A 21,457-nucleotide genomic window follows, 5' to 3' on the forward strand; every position below is an offset into this window, starting at 1 on the left:
CTAGACAAAGACAGAAAGCATGTTGGAAAACAGATATAAGGGGATAGAAGACACAGTATGTACCCCCCTGCCCGCTATGGGAGGTCAGGCCAGCATTTTTGTTATTATGCAAATTATTTAATTTCTGCATAGTAGGTTCAATGCCTCATTGCCAAAAATGTTCAAACCATTTTATTAGACACAAACTTCATGAAATACCTTTAAAAGAAAAAGAGACAAAATAATGACATACCATGTAAGGCAATGCTTAGTATCAAAATCTTAACAAGTACAAACTTTGATTAAGAGACTCTTGGACAAAGAAAATAAAATGTGTAATACTCTCTCTCTCTCTCTCTCTCTCTCTCTCTCTCTCTCTCTCTCTCTCTCTCTCTCTCTCTCTCTCTCTCTCTCTCTCTCTCTCTCTCTCTCCTCCTCTCTCTCTCTCTCCTCTCTCTCTCTCTCTCTCTCTCTCTCTTCCCCCTCTCTCTCTCTCTCTCTCCTCCTCTCTCCTCCCCTCTCTCTCTCCCTCTCTCCTCTCTCTCCTCCCTCCTCTCCTCTCTCTCTCTCTCTCCTCTCTCTTCTCTCTCTCTCTCTCCTCTCTCCCCTCCTCCCTCTCCCTTTCCTTCTCTCTCTCTCCTCTCTCTCTCTCTCCCCTCTCCTCTCTCTCTCTCTCTCCCTCCCCCCTCCCTCCCTCTCTCCCTCTCTCTCTTCTCTCCTCCTCTCCTCTCCTCCTCCCTAGATACATGAAATTATTGACAATGTCATAGAATGAATCTCAAACAAATCCATAAGTAGTTGTAATGTAGTATAATGATTAATGAAAGAAAACCAAAAATTATGAGAAGAAACAATAAAACAACAATAAAAAGTGTTAGTGGGTTGCACGTTTTCTCATGGTAGTAACAAATATGGTGTTGCTATTTTATGGATTTTAACCAAAAGCTAAAATAGACCTGGTTTCGTCTGACTTGATAAAGAACAATGCAAGTTTAAATCATTGACGAAAATGCTTAATTATATTAAGGAAGGACTAAATAAAAGAACTGGGGAAAGGGGAAGCCGCGAGTATAGCATTATTATATGCAGGATGGGAGTGATTGACATAATGAAATAATTGATGAATAATTTATAAAAAGTCAAGATATACGACAACGCATAATTTGAAAAAAAATCCTCACAAGGCATGCCCAAAATTGTCTCCTCCCTATAGATGACTGAAAAAGGCAATCAAGCCCCCCCCCCCCCCCCCCTCTCTCTCTCTCTCTCTCTCTCTCTCTCATATATATATATATATATATATATATATATATATATATATATATATATATATATATATAGACACACACACACAAAAAGACACCTTTCCTTCACTCTCTCTCTAAACACTTATACAATTACACCTTCATATTTTGCATTCAACTTATAGAAAAAAGAAGAAAATCCGTGATTTGTTCATTATAAAAACTCTCAAGAAGTTGCAATGGTAATCAACTTAGAATAACAGCAATAAAAAAATACCTTTTATCAAAGTACCTGTCATGTCTTGTATTATAAATACTAGAATATTTGTATGATATTGCTCTTACTTTCAAGATAAATGTTGCTGCTTCAAACTCGAAAAAATGATAGAGTTGAATCCAAGCCTAAGAAAAGCTGTTGATAAAGGGGAAGCCTGAGTAGTATGTATCATCTGTCTGTGTTGAATCAGACCCGTCTACTCTTTCGAAACATTCGTAGTCAATTATGAAATTTTGACTCCAATTTCAGAAGTCCATAATCATCTCTAAGTCATTAAAACTTATTGAAAATGATAGTCGATGCCCAACTACAAAATTTTAAGGATTTTGAAGTGTTATTGATTCTTTGTAAAGGTAAATTGTTGATTATTACAGTTAACTATAGCGATTACAATTTTTATCTCCTAAAAATTACGAATTTTTAAGTAGACATGTCAGTTAAATAAATTGAAGCTTACATTCAATTTCATCATTATTCGATTTAATTGAAATGATGGTAACTTTAATATGATGTCAATTATGGTCAATCTGCTTCTAACCATACATCCATCAAATTCAATGTTACACTTATTTTGAGTTCAAACCCGATGATATCCACTAAAAGAAAGTAAATCGATACACATGTTGAGCACCAGTTAATACCAAAACTATTTTTTGATCCCAATTTTTTCACTTAACAATAAATCTTGACACTTACATTTTCTTTTAGTTTTAGTGTCTGTCGTAACAGTCGGTGCTTGCAATTCTTTGGAAAGAAAATGTAAAAATTAAGAAAATGAGGTTGATGTCATAATGAATTCATTTAAGATCAAAAAATCCCCTCCCCCTCCCCCAGTCCCTTTCTAAAAAAAAAAAAAAGTAAAGAAAAAAAAAAGTAAAAAAAAAAAAAGAAAAAGAAAAGAAAAAAAAAACACAAATAAAAAAAAAAGAAACAAACAATTAAATATTCATATGATAAAATCCACAAATTAGTGTTGTGTACCTTATGACAACAGTATAACAAGTGAAACAAACACCAACATACTATCCAATGAAATTGAATAATCCATTTTCTGTTCTTTTATATTTCCTATGCTTTGACAGTCAACATTCTTTGAAAAAGGAAAAACTTGCTCAGGAGCCACCTTTAACCTTTGCCAGCATTGACGAATTTTCTTTCTTCATTTGCTGCAAATCCTGTGAAATCTTCTCCAAGTTACTAAGCACCTTCTTGTTGCTTTCCATTTCGACCTAGAAAATGAATAAAACAAATGTCAAATAATGCCACAATCTTGTCATTGCTCCTTAATGTTTAATTTGGCAATTTTCTAATCAACCCATTAAATTACAGTTATATCTTATATATATACACAGCAAAAGTGACCTCTCCGCCCACCATTGGAGCACGGGAGGTCAGACCCCACCCTCAGTGTGTGTGTGTTTGTGAAAGGGAAGAGAGAGAAAGAGAGAGAGAGAGAGAGAGAGAGAGAGAGAGAGAGAGAGAGAGAGAGAGAGAGAGAGAGAGAGGGAGGGAGGGGGGGGGGGGGGGGGGGGGTGAGAGAGAGAGAGAAGAGAGAGAGAAAGAGCATTGTGTTATAACATACCTGTTCTTCTAAATCTTTGATTTCTCTCATAACGGCACCAGTATCCTCCACAGTCTGAACTAGTTGAACACAGTGCTGCAAAATATTTAAAAAACAACATAACCTCAGGTCCAAATAAGGATATAATACAAGCGCCATAGTAGCTGAACTAACTTAAAAAGAAGTGATCATATCTCCATCAGAGTGAAAAATGAACAAATTCGAAGTTTGACTGAAGTGAAGAATGTATCAATAAAGATGAGAGAAGATAGATTGAAATGGTTCGGACATGTAAAGAGATGAGAAAGGGAGTATGTGGGAAGGAAAGTATCGGACTTACAATTAGCGGGAAAGAGGAAAAAAGGACACCCAAAGACTAGATGGCTGGATAAGGTAAAGGACGATATGAAAGAACTGGGCCTGGAGGAAAATGATGCTCTGAACCAAGATGCATGGAGATGTGGCATTCATTATGGCAACCCTGCAAAATGCGGGATACACTGAAAGAAGAAGAAGAAGATCATATCTCCATCAGTGATCATATCTCCCGTTTTGTTTTGTTGTTTTTTTTTTGGATACATCACTTCAATCCTTCACTCTTGCCATTTCCCACAAAACAACTGAGGAATATTTGACACGTTTAAAACTGTGGAAAACAAATACATCATGCATGTTATCTGTCCATTTGCATAACTAATTAAAAGAAAAAGAAAATGATTCAAACATGAATACAAATCATCAAATAGCAATTGTGCGTGGGAATGAGTTGGAAATTGATTTGTGTCAAATGAAAAAAGAAAAGTAAATAATGTAAAACAATTCTAAAGTATATCAATAGCAAATTTCTCACAAGATAGACATATAAAATGTATAGAAGTCGCGATTTTTCTCTGCCCACCCTGCAGTAATGGGGTAGTTGGGTCTCTTAGATCTGATGGAAAGCACTTTGCAATCCACAAGCATCCTATCCAAAGGTTAACAAGCAATTACTATTGTCCATTTCATGCTAATGGTATAAGCTCGGACTCCAGGGGCCTTATGGCTCTGAAGGACTACTTTTTACAACAGAGTTCAATTACACTCCAATATGAAACCATATTTTACCATTTTCACAAAGACAGCAATCCCAGTGATAAGATTTGAGCTGTTCTATTGATTTCTTGATGATCTATTTGATCCAGATACAACCAGGTAAGTTAAGATTTGACAGAAATCCAGTCTCGCCATTTAAGTTTAAGACTAAATTAGATGGATATTAATATTATTAGAGAACAGTAGTGCAGACTAGAATATTCAATCCTACCTCATGTAATGCTGCTAGTAATCTGTAGGCTTTTTTCACTCCTTCGTCTTTTTTGGCATCCTGTAAATAAAGAAGTCCAATTATGAAATGTGACTAATAACTGGGTTGTGAAATAGATCATGTGAATTTCTTTCTTGCTTTGAATGTTTTATGTCAAAACTTTATCAACTATATGACAGTATAACATATGCAATAGCCTGATTCTGACTCTTTGATTGGTATTTTCCCTCTTCTTTAGGAAGTGTCCAAAAATAACCTCTGTTACAATTAAAACAGCAAATATATATAATCATGTTTAAAATGTTTTTTCAAATTTGATGTTTCTGTTTTTATGTTTTAAGGGTTTTACGGCACTTACAACACATTTAGGTCATATCAGCGCCAATAAAAAGGAAGAAGATGGGACAGTAAAAAGTTCTAGAATAATAATTAAAGTACCCAAGAAAAAGTAAGACAAAGGGGAATAAGTTCAAATAGGGAACAGATGTAGATTCCAGGAGCACACTACCATTGTGCTTAGTTTGAAATCACCAACATTTTTCATCCTGACACATGCACAGGTCCCCACTGAACGGAACACACTCAAAATGTTTACAAATCATATGTATGTAAAACAAAAGTAATACAGTGCATGACAGAGACATGATTTACAAGGAAATAATATCTCCCAGAACAATAACTATACATTTGACTGTTTCCCTCCCTGCCAGGGACAGGACAAAACCAAGTAATCTCATTCCAAGACAAAGACAGAAAGCAAATTGGAGAACAGATATAAGGGGATAGAAAATACAGTAAGTGCCTCCCTCCCCACTATGGGAGGTCAGGAACCCCACCCAGTATTCAAATCTGATCTAAGGGGTAAAAGTTATAGCGATTCTAACATAGGATTTATTTATTTATCGAAGACGAATGAGTTCATATTTATAATGTTCTGTTGATGATCCACCCAGCTTATGAAACATTTGTAGTCTATGTTTCCATGATATAATTGTTTTCTTTATTTTTCGTCCAATGGATTAAACTATGTAAGATTTAAAAAGCAAGAGTCTATTTTAATTGTATTTTTTACCACACGAGAGGAGCTTAAAGTTTAAAAAATAAACAATTATTGGTGCAAACAGATGTAAAACACAAAGAATAATTATTCAACATAAAGGAATTTACCCTAAATATGAGCTCATCTGTGACGGTGAAAGTCCTGTCAAGTTTCCCAGAGATGGAATTGATTTCCTTCTGAACATCCTTCGTGTCGACAAGGATCTAATTGGAAAGGGAAGAGAGAAAATTAGTATTTTTTTTTTGTTGTTTTTTTTTTGGTTAAAAAGAAATAAAAATAAAAATTACCATCACCATCAACCACTTAGAGCAAAAATGTAAAATGAAATTTAGGAAATATGCTGTACAGTACCTTGTCAATTTCTTCTTTTTGTTTCTTTATATTGGAAACAATCTCCATGATCTTTCTGGTATAAGCCGACCTATTGACATCCTTCACCATACGCTCATATTCAGACACCTGATAACAGACAATAAAATTATGAAAATGAATTAAGTCAATCTTATTAGAAAACTTGTCACAATGATCAGAAAATTCATCAATTTTTTAATTTTCTTCTTTGTTTTTTTTTCAAAAAGAAAAAAATATTGACATAATATTCAAGGGCCTGTGGCAAATTAGCAATTTAAAATTGGCATTATGAAAACTTTTTAATTACGAATAATAGTTCAGTAGAATATCCTTGGATAAAATGGCCCCTGTCAGGTGATATACATAATTTCATAACTACATAAAGAAGAAGTTTACAATGATGTTAAAGAAAAAATTGCAATAAAAAAGTAATTAATGGTAACGATAAGAAGTGAGGAATCGCATTCTAAATAAAACACAGTCCAATCCACCTCAACAAACAATTCTTCATTACAGTACAAGTAACACAGATTTTTTTTACTCTGTGAAAACCTTATCAATCTTTTATTTTTAATCTATTAGTGGCTGCCACATTCCTGTAGCTATCACATGTGCTCTGATTTCATGTGACATCCAAGGAGGGTAAATTTGCATAACAAAATCAAATTGCATGTTTTAATGCGCAATTTCATCCAAAGCACACAAAAATGAGAATGGTTAAAAGACTATGCACATATGAAAAAGATCAAAAAGTAACGATAGCCACTCAACAACATAATAAAATAAGAACACATCAAAAAAAAGAGTCTGCTTGTTTTTTAAAATTCTTTCTCTTTTTATATATATACACACACACATATACCTATTATGACATTCAATTCTAAACTGTTTTTAAAATGCCCTAAATTTATATACAATTATGAATAACAAAGGAAATGATTGTATCTAGCAATGACCACTGATCTACTTACCAATTGTTTTTGTAATTCTTCTTTACGTCTTGCATCATCAGCTGTCTCCTTCATTTTCACTCGGAACAATTTAATTTCTTCAAGTTTCTTCTCTGCCTCAGACTGAGAAATATTATAAAATGATTGTCTTTAAACCATTTTTAAAACTACAAATCAGAAAATATCATCCTAGAGAGCCACTAGGCCCATGGTGCTCGAATTTAACTCACCCCATTTCTGCAGCATAAATTGAGATTGTAACAATTGTTTACTACCCTATTAACAAGACACAAGATAACGTTTTCATCAAATCTAGAATAAGACAACACTATGACTGCTTGTGGATAAGAAGGAGGGAAGAAAAATCTAAGTGATGCTGTACGAAAACACGCTCATTTACATGCAAGGTGAGTGATCTTCTAACTGAGCTATTGAACTCCCAACAATGAAAGATAATATATTTAACTTTTTATGCTCATACAATTTTTTTTAATTGGCGTAGCTAGTAGTGCCGCGCTGAGGACCGGACCGAGGACCGGTCCCACGGTCTTTTAGCTGTGAACCATGGTCCAGTCCCAAAGAGGAAGACCGCCGGCGGTCCTCACTTCTTATCACCTTTCAACGGTCTCGCGCCATACTACTTCCCCAGCGATTCGTTGCCTCGGTCCTTTGCCTATCTTCCACCAATCACCACCCATCCCACTTAATTAATCGCACCCACCCCCCTTTGCCATACACTAAACGACACAGACGACCATAGAGGCAGACGACCACCTCCCTCCACTCCGCAAACCGCCCTTTCGTGTGTGAGATGGGGGGAACAGGAGGCGCACGCCTTGGACGATTCCATTATACGGGGTAAATTTCAAAATTTACTACACCATAATGATCGCAATGACAATGATCTATGATGAAGGCATGACCCCTCTTCTCTAATGGGTTATTGTTTGAAATGTATGTGACTACTAAAGATGTGTGTGTGTGGTGTGTGTGTGTGTGTGTGTGTGTGTGTGTGTGTGTGTCGAACCTAGCAAGTTGCAAGTCTGATTTTTTGTTTTCTTTTGTCCATCTCTTGTCGCCACTCCTTTCTATCGCATTGTTGTCATTTAAAATAATACAATAATATTAAAATTTCGTTTGGTGTTTTAACTAATCAAGTAATATGAGTTTCATTAGTTTCTTCCGTCCAAAAAAACCAGTTATAACGTCTGTATTTTTAAAAGGTCCAATAGAATATTTGGGGACCCTGATAGCTCAGTTGATAGAGCACTCTCTTTATACGCAAAGGGCCAGAGATCGATCCCGGGTGCAGTCGATTTTTTTCTGAATCCCTGTCTACTCAGCAATGAATGGGTAGCTGAGTTTGTTAGATCTGGCGAAAAGTCACCATCGACCCCTCTTATCACCTCATCCACCCCCTCTTATTATAACTTCACGTCTCTCTCTTACTCTTCAATGCTCGCTGCCCTCTAATGTGTGTGTGTGTGGGGGGGGGGGGGGGGGGGGGGGGGGGAGGTAGGAGTTGCGTGTGTGTATCAACGCCACGAACAACTCGATCAACGCCTTGGGCGATGCCATTATCTCCGTTAATGGGGATAAATTTCAAATTTTATTAAGTTATCGAAGTAACAATGAAGTACGGTGAGCAAATAAAGAAGGTATCACCCCTCTTCTCTAATTAGGTTACAATTTGAAATGAGTGTGACTACTCCGTGTGTTTTACTCCTGTAGGCCACGGTTTTCATCGTGTAGCGGTCTTTAACGGTTCAAGAATGAACGGACCGGTCTAGAGACCGGTCCTTGCGGTCTTCATTTCCCAAGGACCGTAGGACCGTGGTCCTTAAGCTTGCCAAGGACCGCCCCGCACTAGTAGCTAGCTTTGATATTCATGTCTAAAAACAAGAAAAGAAAAAATTACATCTTTAAAACCATGAAAAGAACAAAACAAAACAAACAACAATAAATTTTTTTTAAAAATTCACTCGTTTTTGGTTCAGAGAATTGCAATGTCCTGCTTGATCTCATTTGCAATATTATATAGATAGGCTGTTTATTACTGGAATTAAATTTGTATATTTGAATAAATTGTTTAAAGTATTACTTGAACAAGCTAAAGCTGTCATTTCAATAGTATTCACCTACTCAATAAAACCAAATACGGCAGCCTTGTAAGGATAAAGGCAAAAAGTTCATTCTCTCAATATTGCACTCTTCTGAATTGTACATATTTAAAGTACATTGTGATTTTATTCCAAAGCGGAGATTGTTTCTTAACTGCAGCATCATTTACAAGAGCATATACTGAACTTACCTCCTTCTTGGAGTTGAGCTGCCTCAGTTCCCTGTACTGTTGTATGAGAGGTGCCCTGTGTGTTTCCCACTGTTTGGCTAAGGTTACTAACCGTTGGGCACTCCCATCTACCACAGCCTTGAAAGAGAAATACAAATATGGGATTTTACATGAAATGTTAGGAAGTCAAATTAAATCACAATTAAATACATATATTGGTATAATCTTGGATAACCGCAATGGGGTTTCAAATTAATTAGTAATTATTTGACACTCACATTGAGTGTTGTTACCAATTTGTTCTCATTTAGTAAGGCCTTACCTAAAGGCAAGGTAAAAATTTCAATTGGTATATGACAAATACATTCATATAATATAAGTTTCTAAGTGAGTTGAAGGCATGAACATATAGCACAATTGAGCATTTAAATAGCGTAATATCTACAAAACGTGTGCATAGAGCTCCACAATTGGTCCCTCAAACTCTTTACACCAAGTCTAAGAAAAGTCGCCAAATTGGAAGTTTCTTTGTTAAAAATTGGCCGATTTGTAGAAAGACAGGCCAGGGGTGAAAAGTCAACCCTAGGACTGAAATGGGGTTTAAGGGTATAATTGTGCTGTTTTCCTAGTTGTAGCATAATTGATTAATCAAAGGTTTTTATAGAATGACATATATTATGAAATAGAGGTAGTTTTTATGACAAAATCACCTTAACTATTAAGTTGCTTTATGCTGAAAACACGTCAGAAGAGTAGAACATAATCTACCTGAAGTGACAATATGCTTGGCTTGGTAATGGCTCTAGTATTGTGAAATATCATTAAAGTTTAGAAAAATTAAGAACATTGAGGTAAATTTATTTGGTTTGTTGTAGGGTTATGAGAAATTGATTACTTTTTTTTTTAAATTAGGTTTCTTTATAAATCTTATATAATTGATAATGTTAATGATATCTAACAGCATTTGTTTTTGTTTGTTTTTAAGGGTTTTACGGCACTTGCAACACATTAAGGTCATATCAGCGCCAGTAAAAAGGAAGAAAATGGGATAGTAACAATTTCTAGAATTACAATTAAAGCACAAAAGAAAAGGTAAGACAATGGGGAATTGGTTCAAATAGGGAACAGATGTAGATTCCAAGAGCACACCATCAAAGTACTTAGTTTGAGATCACCTAAATGTCTCATCCAGACACAAGCACGGGTCCCAACTAAGAGGAATACACTCAAATGTTTACCAATCATATAATATAATATGTAAACTAAACATAATACAATGCATAACAGAGAGATGATTTACAAGGAAAAAATATCATCTCCCAAAACTATAACTATACATTCGACTGTTTCCTTCCCAGCCAAGGAACTCTGGCAAGGATCAGGACAAAACTAAGTAATATCATTCCAAGACAATGACAGGAAACAATTGGAAAACGGGTATGGGGGGATAGAAGACACAGCATCAGACACAGAGATCTCTGTCGTAGTCTATTTTTTTCTCCTTCTTCTTCTTCCTTTTAAATGTGTAAATTGTTTGCATCAGCAGAACAACAAGGGGGGGGGGGGTGAATAGCAGTTACCTGGAGGGACATATTATTACAAAACGTGATTTGATATGAAATTACAAAAGAAGATGTCAGTCACACCCCAGCCCAAAAATATTACTAATATTATTATTTTTCTTTTAAATGTTATCGTGAAACATATTCAGACAAGCTTTCCTGTATATTTTATACCTGGAGTTTGGCAATGTTAGACTCTGCCTCAGGTAATAAATCCAATGTTCTTTTTTTAACGTTATAGGCTGATTTCTTATCCTCTGATAATTTGATTTCGGTATTTATGACTTCCTCCATTTGCTGTTTGGTAGCTGTGAATTTCCGGACATCTAAATCTAATTTTTCAAAGCTGGATGTCAAATCTGCTAATTCACCACGGAGTTTTTCTACTTCTTCCTGTCTCTTCCTTTCTTGCTCCTGCGAAGACAAAAATAGAAACATATATTTTAAGTTTGTTTCTGCTTTAATCCATTCTATATTCAAACATGAGAAAGACTGGTCACAAAAATAGTGGAATTTTATTCTAACCAAGGTAGTAAATAAAATACCGACTTTAGCCAGTGGATCATGACCTATTCTTGCCACAATAAAACATAAATATGCATTTCATTATAATTTATAATGCCCATGGAGAAATGCAAGGAGATTGTTTTGATTTCTATTAAATTTTTCATGTTTTTTTTTAATTGAAAAAAAAAGAAAAAAGAAAAATGAAAATCTTTTTAAAAACTTAATTGTAACTAATTTTATACAGGTTTTAAATTATACACAATTATTAATAATCAGATTACTACAGTTTACAATGAGCTCATATATATACGAAAAATTTACCTCTTCTGTGTCTTTAGTGGGAAGATTACTGCCGACTTGAGTGACTTTTTCTTCATCCTGCACAAGAAGAAAAATGCTTATAATAATAGTAGGAGATTTCAACTTTGAATCAATAGAAATGGTGAAATCAAAGTAAAATTCATTTTCTTTGAGATAATAACCGAATGTGCAGATTCTGGGAAACTTCAAAACTGATAAAGAGAGTTTTAAAAAGTATGGATTTATTTGGCTAGATCAATAATGTACCAAAAATAAATGGAGAAAAAAACTTTTAAAAAAAATAAATTCACAAACATCACTATTACATAGATCGTTGAGATCAATAAAACTTTTACTCACTTTAGAATATTGCAATTTTTCTGTGTGAGCAAAGCGTGAGCCTTTGGTTTTTGCTGCACCTTGCCTCCCATGACTTTCTATGGAGTTCAGAACTTGCTGGAGATCAGCTGCATAATTCTGACCTTCTGAACGCTCCCTTCGTTGACTGTCTTGCTGTAACCTATCCCTAATCATTTTCATCAACCTTTCTTTCTTGCGTTTTTTGAATTCCTGCATTGAAAAAAGAATAGGTTATGAAAAAATGTGCGGAAATAAATAAAGGATACGTTCACATCAGATTTTTTGTTTTGTTTGTTGCTTTAGGTCTCTTCCAACACAATTGAGGTTATATGAGAGACCGCTGAAACAAAAAAACAAGCAATCTAACAAAAATAGTACAAATGTAAATCAAAATCATAATCTAAAGATATCATAAGCTAAATTATAAATAACCAAGAACAAACAGGCAGAAGATTTACAGAAAAAAAATATCCCCTGTCAAAAATACAATCACAAACCAAAGAAACAGGATAGGCTAGTAAAGAGAAGAAGAAACGACAGCACTATCGGATCGTACACCCATGCGAACATCATAAGTATATGATTCAAGGGTGATGATCCCATCCAACCACCCGCTCACATCAGATTAATAGTATCATTATAATTCTAAAAATAAAGTATTCACTCAAATCCTTTTAATGGATATAGCGTTTTTTTCAGTGATGTTCAATGCACTTTGTAATGCTACATCTATTCCTCCAGCAAGTCATAAAGAACCAAATTTCTTTTTCATAAAGTACAAATTGTTTGTTGGGAACTCTTTTTGCACTAGTTGTCTTGTGATATCTTAAGAACTTTGATTAAATTAAATTTATTTATATGGAGTACTTGAGGAGTGAGCCGAGATGCAAGTCCAGTCTGGTTCCATTCTGCCTCCCACTCTTGGTTGATGGCAATTTCCAAGGCATTTTCCTCCATGACAGATGGCGCTGTGTCTCTATGTAAAACTGTCTGATTAGTTATGTAGGGAAGCTGCTTGTTGAAATATGAACGCAGTTCTGGTTAGGAAAGATAGGGAGAGAGAGAGAGAGAGAGAGAGAGGGAGGGAGAGAGAGAGAGAGAGAGAGAGAGAGAGAGAGCGAGAGACAGCAAGCAAGGAGAGGAGGGAGGTGGGGCAAGGGGAGGGGGAGGGAGCATGGGGAGATGAGAAAAAAAAGGGGGATAAAATTGGTTTAAACTATGCATTCATAAAATAAAGATCTCGATGAATGATTGAAAGAGACAATATTCAATGAATAAAGTTACTCATGAATGTAAATTGGAATTTTGTGAAAAAGAGTAAAGTTATCATAATTAGGAGAGAAGTTAATAAGTATCATGAGAGTTAGATTTGACTTCTTTGTCAGAATAAAGAGCTAAGATATACATGGGGTAAGAGAATAATAAGATATAGAATGTAAGAATATTGATTAAAGAAGAAGAAGAAGTGAAGAAAAGGAAAAGAATAATAATAAAAAGAAGAGAAGAAGAAAAGAAGAAGAAGAAGAAGAAGAAGAAGAAGAAGAAGAAAGAAGAAGAAGAAGAAGAAGAAGAAGAAGAAGAAGAAGAAGAAGAAGAAGAAGAAGAAGAAGGAAGAAGAAGAAGAAGAAAGAAGAAGAAAGAAGAAGAAGAAGAAGAAGAAGAAGAAGAAGAAGAAGAAAAGAAGAGAAAGAGAAGAGAAGAAGAAGAAGAAGAAGAAGAAGAAGAAGAAGAAGAAGAAGAAGAAGAAGAAGAAGAGAAGAAGAAGAAGAAGAAGAAGAAAGAAGAAGAAGAAGAAGAAGAAGAAGAAGAAGAAGAAAGAAGAAAGAAGAAGAAGAAGAAGAAGAAGAAGAAGAGAAGAAGAGAAGAAGAAGAAGAAGAAGAAGAAGAAGAAGAAGAAGAAGAAGAAAAGAAGAAGAAGAGAAGAAGAAGAGAAGAAGAAGAAGAAGAAGAAGAAGAAGAAAGAAGAAGAAGAAGAAGAAGAAGAAGAAGAAAAGAAAGAAGAAGAAGAAGAAGAAGAGAAGAAAAGAAGAAGAAGAAGAAGAAGAAGAAGAAGAAGGAAGAAGAAGAAGAAGAGAAGAAAGAAGAAGAAGAAGAAGAAGAGAAGAAGAAGAAGAAGAGAAGAAAGAAGAAGAAGAAGAAAGAAGAAGAAGAAGAAGAGAGAGAAGAAGAAGAGAAGAAGAGAAGAAGAAGAAGAAGAAGAAGAAGAAGAAGAGAAGAAGAAGAAGAAGAAGAAGAAGAAGAAGAAGAAGAAGAAGAAGAAGAAGAAGAAGAAGAAGAAGAAGAAGAAGAGGCAGAAGAAGAAAAAACAATTTTTTTTAATTAAAAAAAATTAATTGATTAATTTTTAAAAGCTATAATATGTGTTATTTAACTTAAAAAGTCCAAATCAAATTAGTAAAGGACTAAAAAAAATGTTTAAAACATCATTCTTGATATACCTTTTGGAATTTTAACAGTCAAATCCCCAACATTTTCTGGGGCTTTAATGTTACAACTGTGATAGTACCGTAACCCATGTGCACCCTGGAGAAGGAAAAGGGGACTGTTTCAAAATATGAGCCAAACAGTAAGAATTCATTAAAACTATTATTTCAATACTCAAAATCGTCTGTGACATTTTCCATAACTGTCACTGTAGAGAGATTAAAAAGACATCATTTAGAAAAAGGTCCTCCTAAAAACCAAACAATTAATTTTTCAAAAATAAATTATCAAACCATTCAAACTTAGTATTCTATATCGCTTTGGACATATTTTAGATTAAGCACAGTGACTTAAAATGAGGAAGAAGGAAAGGTTTTTATTCACAAATACAGCAGCTTTCTCTAATTATTATGACATAAAGTGCAAATCGCAACTAAGACAACACAGAGACATACAATAACATGGATGCAAGTAGGTTGAACCAAAAGAAAAATAAATAAAAATAAAAGCCTGAATTCCATTTCCAACAAATCCAAAAAGCCTGAAACTTAATTTGAAATGTGACCTACTGTCTCAAAACAGTACTATGCCATAGTGATCTAGATGCCGGAAATATTCAGAATCAATTAAAAAAGCTGGAAATCTTGCACCCATGCAATAATGATTACCACATTACAATGGTCCTACATTTCAGTCCATCCAGTGTGTGATGCTAAGAACATTTAAAAATGAAAATTAGCTATGTAAAACAACAAATGGAAAGCAATTATTTTTAAAAAATTAGATTTCACTGCACCTACATTCAATACAAAATAATAAAATAATTTCTAAAAGCTAAAATATATTTCACACTTGCCTCTCTTTGCCATCCTGGTGGTTTTGCTCGATGGCGAATGCCTTTGTCTTTCATGAATGGTGGAAGCCATGGAGATTTTAACTGGTTGGACAATTCACTGGCAATTGCCCTTTGAAGCAGGACAGAGGCCCCTGTTTGCAAAATATAAATACCACCGACAACTCTATAAGCTTATTTTATCATCTATGTTGCAATTTAGTCTAATCTTGAGGTGAACCAGCAGCTGAAAATTGAGTTTTGGCTTTTTACCGTAAAATCGAAGTCAATTCATAATGCATTTTCTTGAGGAGCATTGCATAAATTACAAAATTTTAAATTTCAACATTCTGATCGTTTTGATTTTAAACTCAACTTTCGTCACAATACCAGATTAAAGCAAAGAATCTTGTTTAAATGAAATATGTTGTTCTTTAAAAAAACAAAAAAACACAGCTTTTCTACAAATCAGTGACTGGATTCTCTATTAATGTAAAACAATAAAAAACACAAAAATGCAACTAAATTAAATAAATTTCACTTTTCTCAAGCAAAATAAAAATTACATATTAAAACTATTGGCGCTACTTTTAATAGAAGTTTTACCTAAAGGCTCATCAGCAGTCTGGGAAGATGATTCTTTGGGTAGCTTTTCAACCAGGAACATAAAAATCTTTCTTATTTCCAACTCATTGGAGTAGAGAAAGGTTTGGTAGCCCAGATCTCCTCCCTTGTAACCGAGATCCTGTGGTATATTAGCAATGCAATATTGTCAATATTATAAAAATGTTATTATAAATGAGAGCTCAGTAGAGTATCCTAGGAAAAAAATTACACTCATAACTACACGAGGAGTGAAATGTAATAAAATGTATTCACATTATATCTACTGACCAAACACATCATAGAGACTATTTAACCAACAATCTTATTATCAGCATAAACATTCCAACCCCCCCCCCCCCCCCCCCCCCTCTCTCTCTCTTCAGTGGTTTAATGCATTCATTTTCCCCATAAATTTTGACTGAAACATAGTCGTTCTTTCCAGGACACATCAGCAAATATTCATCATTGTTATAAAAATTCAATTACCTTTTCTTTAATCTCATCTGCTACTCTTTTACCTTTTTTAGAATCGGGTTCAGCAAAAAGTCCTTTCTTCTTCTTTAACTTTCTCACAAGTTAGTTTTAACTGGAGAACATTCCAACACACAAAGTCATAAATCTAAAGGAGCTGAATTTTTTTTTCATTCATGCCACCCTGATATATCTGAATGGGTTGTATAATCCACAATCATTGAACTGTAAATGCATTATTTTGCATTTTTTTCAAAAATAAATACATTGAAAGCATTGAATTTATTAGCTCTTAACACTTCCTCATAAGCCAAATATTTTAAGCTTTGTTTGTTAGTCGTGTAGTGTAATATAAGTCGATATTGATGGTCAAAATAATTAATTGAGTTATGCCTCTTTGTAACTTAAGAATTGAGATACTTAGCTTCTTTGCAGGTGATTTTTACCAAGAAGCACCTCAAAATACAAGGAAAGCTTCCATGTGCTTATAGAAATAGCGTATCTGCACTATTTATCAAATTTTGAAAAATTTCCCAGCCGACATCTTTCATTGTTTTGATCCTAGTTGATGAAAACTTGCGATTTTGATGAGCATCGCATTATGCTATGAGTTACTGTTAAAATTAAATCATACAATCATCAATAATCAAAAATGAACCATTAAAGTCATGAAAAAAAAATTTTTTTTTTGGGCCAAACAGCATTCAAGGGCAGATAACTCCAAAAGTAGATAAATATTTTCAGTTTCTCTCAAATAATTGTAATCTATGCTAAAAGTTTTAAAAGTGTACAGGATTACCAAATTTGAGAGATTTAGCTTGATTAATAACAAAGATATAGCTTCTCAAAAATGGACCCCGGAGCAAATTTTATTTTGACATGTTTTGAGACAAAATTTCAAAACAATTGTAACCAATTTAAATATCCATATTCTGAACTGAAAATTTGTTTTTCTTCGTGTTTCATAAGTGTCTTCAATTGAGCCAAGTTTGAGGAAAATCAAAAGGGGTGTGATTCTCACCTTGGTCCACTTGACTTGGAATGGCCCTTGAGTGGAACACCCAAAATTTAAATAACCGGTCTCCAATAAGTTTCATATTGAAGAGGAATCACCTAAACACCAAAATTTTCTTTTACACGCATATGGATTTGAGTGATAACTAACAAAAAAAAACAGTCTTTCACCTTCAACTCATCAATGTTTTTATTTTTTAAAAAAAAATTTGGGAAGTGTTTAGACAAGGTTTTAAGAAGAGTGAAAAAGCATAGTCCAATTATTTAAGAGCAATGAAATGATGATTGTCCAATCTAAATCTTAATGGAACAACCAATATAAAATAATTTGAAAAGTTATTTAGAAAGAAGAATGGATAAAGAAATAATTTGTAATGCCCATTACTAATGGGTGTAAAAAGGTCCCAAGCATTAAAACACCTATTTATTTTGAAACCCTAGAACTCAAGATATTGAATTATTTAATACCTGGACATGATTTGCCAGACTCGCTCCAACTCTGAATCTCGCTGACATGCCAGGGGGAAGAGTGCTTGGTACATCGATATCTCCAGATATTGTTTTGAGACATCGTACCACAGATGCCACAATGAGCTCTGTTGTGAATTGCTGCAAACTTTGGACATCATCCTCAATATCACTGAAACAATAAATTGATAAATCTTGCATGAGAGTCGTTAAATAATCACTGTCTTAATATTAATTTCAAATGCAACAACACAACAGCATCTTTCTAAGTTCTCACTCTCATTCATGCCCATACAGTATCTTTAAAAAAGTGAACTACTACAAATTTTGTAGCTGCTGCTCTTGGTGATGATTATTAGCATTTACACGAAAGATAGAGATACAGTGTGCGTGTGTGTGTGTGTGTGTGTGTGTGAGAGAGAGAGAGAGAGAGAGAGAGAGAGAGAGAGAGAGAGAGAGAGAGAGAGAGAGAGAGAAGAGGAGAGAGAGAGAGAGAGAGAGAAATCTGCTGATTGCACATGCGCATTAAAATTTGAGTCTGATAGCCATGGGAGACTATTCAGTATTCAGACTCGAGTTTAAAAAATGTATTATCCTTCTCTACTTTTATTATGACATCAATTAACTTTTACCAGTTTAAAAACTATTTCCATACTCATTATTTGATTATTCATTTATCTTGAAAATATCCTTATGAAAGAATTCTAATGGAAGTATTATCGACACATAGTCACCATAATATAATATCCGCCTGTTGTTGCACTGTACTTTTAAAGACTTTTAATTTTAGTAAAACTTTTAGTATTCTTTGCCAATTTTTATTTAATTTCTTTAATATAATATTACCAAAGTGTGTTGTGATACAGAATGATAATTTCAATACAAGGATGAATAAAGTATATCTTATCTTAAGCAAGAAAATTAAGCTTATATTAACAATTGACAAGAAAACCTAATCTAGAGTGTGTAGTGTATGTGACTTTAAGTTAAACTTTTTTAAGGCTTAAAAAGGTATCAAGCACACAAATTGTGAGATACCTAACTTGGTAACACAATAGCAATCTGCAAAACACTTTTTAGTTTAGATTCAGAACCCTTATAATTACAATTCTTATATTACAACTTACAATTACAACTCAACAACTTGATACAACTAGACAGTCTACTACTACTAACTCTCCTACTCCCCTAATACTAATACTAAATACTAGATAATAGACGTCTATATCCTAATCATTCATATAATCGCCTAATCGATGTCGCTACTCCAGACTATTATTATTATTGTGGCTTTTCTAACTGATGAAGCCAGTCCTAACATGTCACTAAAACAGAAATAGTATACAAGTACAAGGTTGGATTCGGATTTAATGTATGTTGCTAGCTGATGCTGGTGATTGGGGACCGGGGAAGAAGGACGACGGGGGTGCGATGAGGAGGCGGATGGGCCGTGACAATGAATGAAAACTTGAAATGGAACCGGTATTCTGACTCAAGCACTAGCCAATTGAAGTACCATATGTTTCTTTGCTATTCTTCTTAGGGATAAATTTAATTTTGGTATATAGTCCCTACCATCCAATGGACCGAAGAGAGTGAACTATGATTCGATCCACCTCCTCCATGATGCTTACTGACACTCGACAGTGTAGTGTTGGGTTATTCGATCGCTTTTACTCGATCGACATTCGAGCGCGAAGCCACGATTTACCGTCCGATCTCAATTCCGGAAGAGCGAGTTGATAAAACGATCATTCGAGTTGACGAGTAGAGACGAGCTTGAGACGATCTTGAGACTTGAGACGAGCTTGAGACGATCTTGAGACTTGAGACGATCACGATCCGAGCGAGTTGAGGGGTAACGAGTAACGAGTGTTTCGAATCATTTCAAACGATCACAGTTTGCCATCCGATACCAATCGCCAACGTTTGCACACGGTAATCTGTGGTTCTTCCACAGCCCTCATTCCTTGTCAGATGTTAGTGTGTCTGGGTGGCAGGGAAATTCGTGTAGGTGTATCACGCGTGTGTGACAAGACTTCATTAAACCTACTAAAGGTTGAATATCACACACACACACACACACACACACACACACACACACACACACACAGACAGACAGACACTATGGCTATTTCTATGACACACACGCATCCATCTATCAATGAACACTACCCTACAGTAAAGTAAAACGTTAGCTTTGAATATGGAATGTTTCAATGTTAGATGCCTGTGTAATTTGTTAGTTCCCATCATCATCATCATTAGGGGCAGCGTGGCTCAGCGGTTCGGTCTTTGGTTCGCACCCCAAAGGTACCGAGTTCGATCACCCGCCGCTGCACTGTGTGGCCTTGAGCAAGTCACCTCGTCCTAGCTCAATTTGCGGCGCTGCACTGTGGCTGACGCCTGGGTTATTCCAGTCTTCCCTTAGAATAGACCGTAGAGAAAAACCTCCCCTATGGGATGATTAACGGGAATTTTATTTATTATTATTTTTATAATTTATTTATCTTCACTATCATTATCAGCAGGAGCAGCAGCCCAGCATCATCATCACCTTAATTATAATAAATAAATAAATATCAACACATGTTAATGTAATCATCAATCAAAACAGCTCGCAGAATTCACAAATTGCTCCTAAAAGACCATACCTAGGAAAAAAACAAAACAAATACTATTGCTAACTTATCTGAAAAGGAATAGTTTCAAAAGAATCCTAAAATTATTAAAGCTCGGGAGCGTCTTTGATTTCTTTGTCTAATTTATTCCATACTTTTGGGGCCCCGACAGAGAAAGATTTTCAGCTAACTATAGTTTATAATATGGGAACATTAATCAGTCGTTTATATTGGAATCGGAGTGGTCAAGCAGGTGTATGAATTCAAAGCTCATTTCCACGGATCAATGAACTTCATAATAATTCAATTTTCCCCCTAGCAGGCCATACAAACCTACATCCATTTCATAAAGTACCAGTCGCCTGTTTCGGGTCTTTTTTGTACTAAAACTCTTAATAGTATCCGTCACTGCTTATAGATAGTTATACATTCACACCTGAGTCGAGTAAAGTAATGTGTGGTAAGTGCCTTACACAAGGACTTAACTTCGGGATCAGAATTTTCCAGGATCACTGTCACCCACTCGACCACTTACAACGCTTAACATCGCTTGATTTATGACAAGAAGAGACACCTTACCGCTGAGCCACAGAACAACTAATAATCACAACATTAAGGATCGCAACAAATGCATGCTTTTAATCTTTTATTTAAAAGTACTTCTTCAGAGCTATTGGGCCCGATGAAGCCGGAGTTCAGTCCGGTTTCCATATCGGAAAACTTATGAAAGCAATTGCCCATTAGTCTATCGCAAGGAACTTTCCGCCAGATCTAACAGACTTTGCTTCCCAATCACTACTAGGTAGACAAGGGGTCAGAATATATGTATCTACTTCACCCGGAATCGAGCTCGGTTCCCTTGCATGTTAAGCGAGTGCACTACCTACTGAGCTATTGGGACCCCAAACTTTTAATAGGCTGCTAGTAAATCGAAAAGTGCTTTCCGTTGATCTAAAATAGCGTCCACCCAGCTACATACCTACTTCCACTTTAATGGACTGAGCAATAAAAAAAAGGAAAAAAAATTGACTGAACTCAGAAACGACGCCGATCCCTATTGTGCGTTCCAAGTTAGGTAATCCCATACATCTTTTAAAAAGACTATGGATAAAAACTACCCCTTCTTCCCATTCCCAAAAAAAGGAAACAAAAACAAACAAAACAAAAACAAAAAACAAAAACAAAAAAAAAAACACAACAAAATGAAGAGAAAAAAAAGAAACCAAACAAATAACTAAATGTAAATAAATAAATAGTCTCGGGCTTGGTGTTTGAAT

The 21,457-nt window shown here is 34.9% G+C and overlaps 1 protein-coding gene across 1 annotated transcript; it reads right to left on the reverse strand.

Moving 5' to 3' along the window:
• Window positions 1-1,304: 1,304 nt before the first annotated feature.
• Window positions 1,305-19,232, reverse strand: LOC144970895 (coiled-coil domain-containing protein 22 homolog). Its single transcript, XM_078911030.1, has 16 exons — window positions 19,135-19,232; window positions 17,560-17,731; window positions 15,607-15,745; window positions 15,025-15,155; window positions 14,183-14,267; window positions 12,612-12,781; window positions 11,745-11,954; window positions 11,406-11,462; window positions 10,752-10,991; window positions 9,037-9,153; window positions 6,747-6,848; window positions 5,776-5,883; window positions 5,532-5,627; window positions 4,365-4,424; window positions 3,083-3,157; window positions 1,305-2,729 (listed from the first exon to the last, which is right to left on the reverse strand). The coding sequence occupies exons 1-16, from the start codon at window positions 19,182-19,184 to the stop codon at window positions 2,613-2,615; spliced, it is 1,929 nt and encodes a 642-aa protein (XP_078767156.1). The 5' UTR covers window positions 19,185-19,232; the 3' UTR covers window positions 1,305-2,612.
• Window positions 19,233-21,457: the final 2,225 nt, after the last annotated feature.

The sequence above is a fragment of the Berghia stephanieae genome, chromosome 4, assembly GCF_034508935.2.
Source record: "Berghia stephanieae isolate SIO BIC M18660-M18661 chromosome 4, UCSD_Bste_1.3, whole genome shotgun sequence".
Classification (NCBI taxonomy): Eukaryota; Metazoa; Mollusca; class Gastropoda; order Nudibranchia; family Aeolidiidae; genus Berghia; species Berghia stephanieae.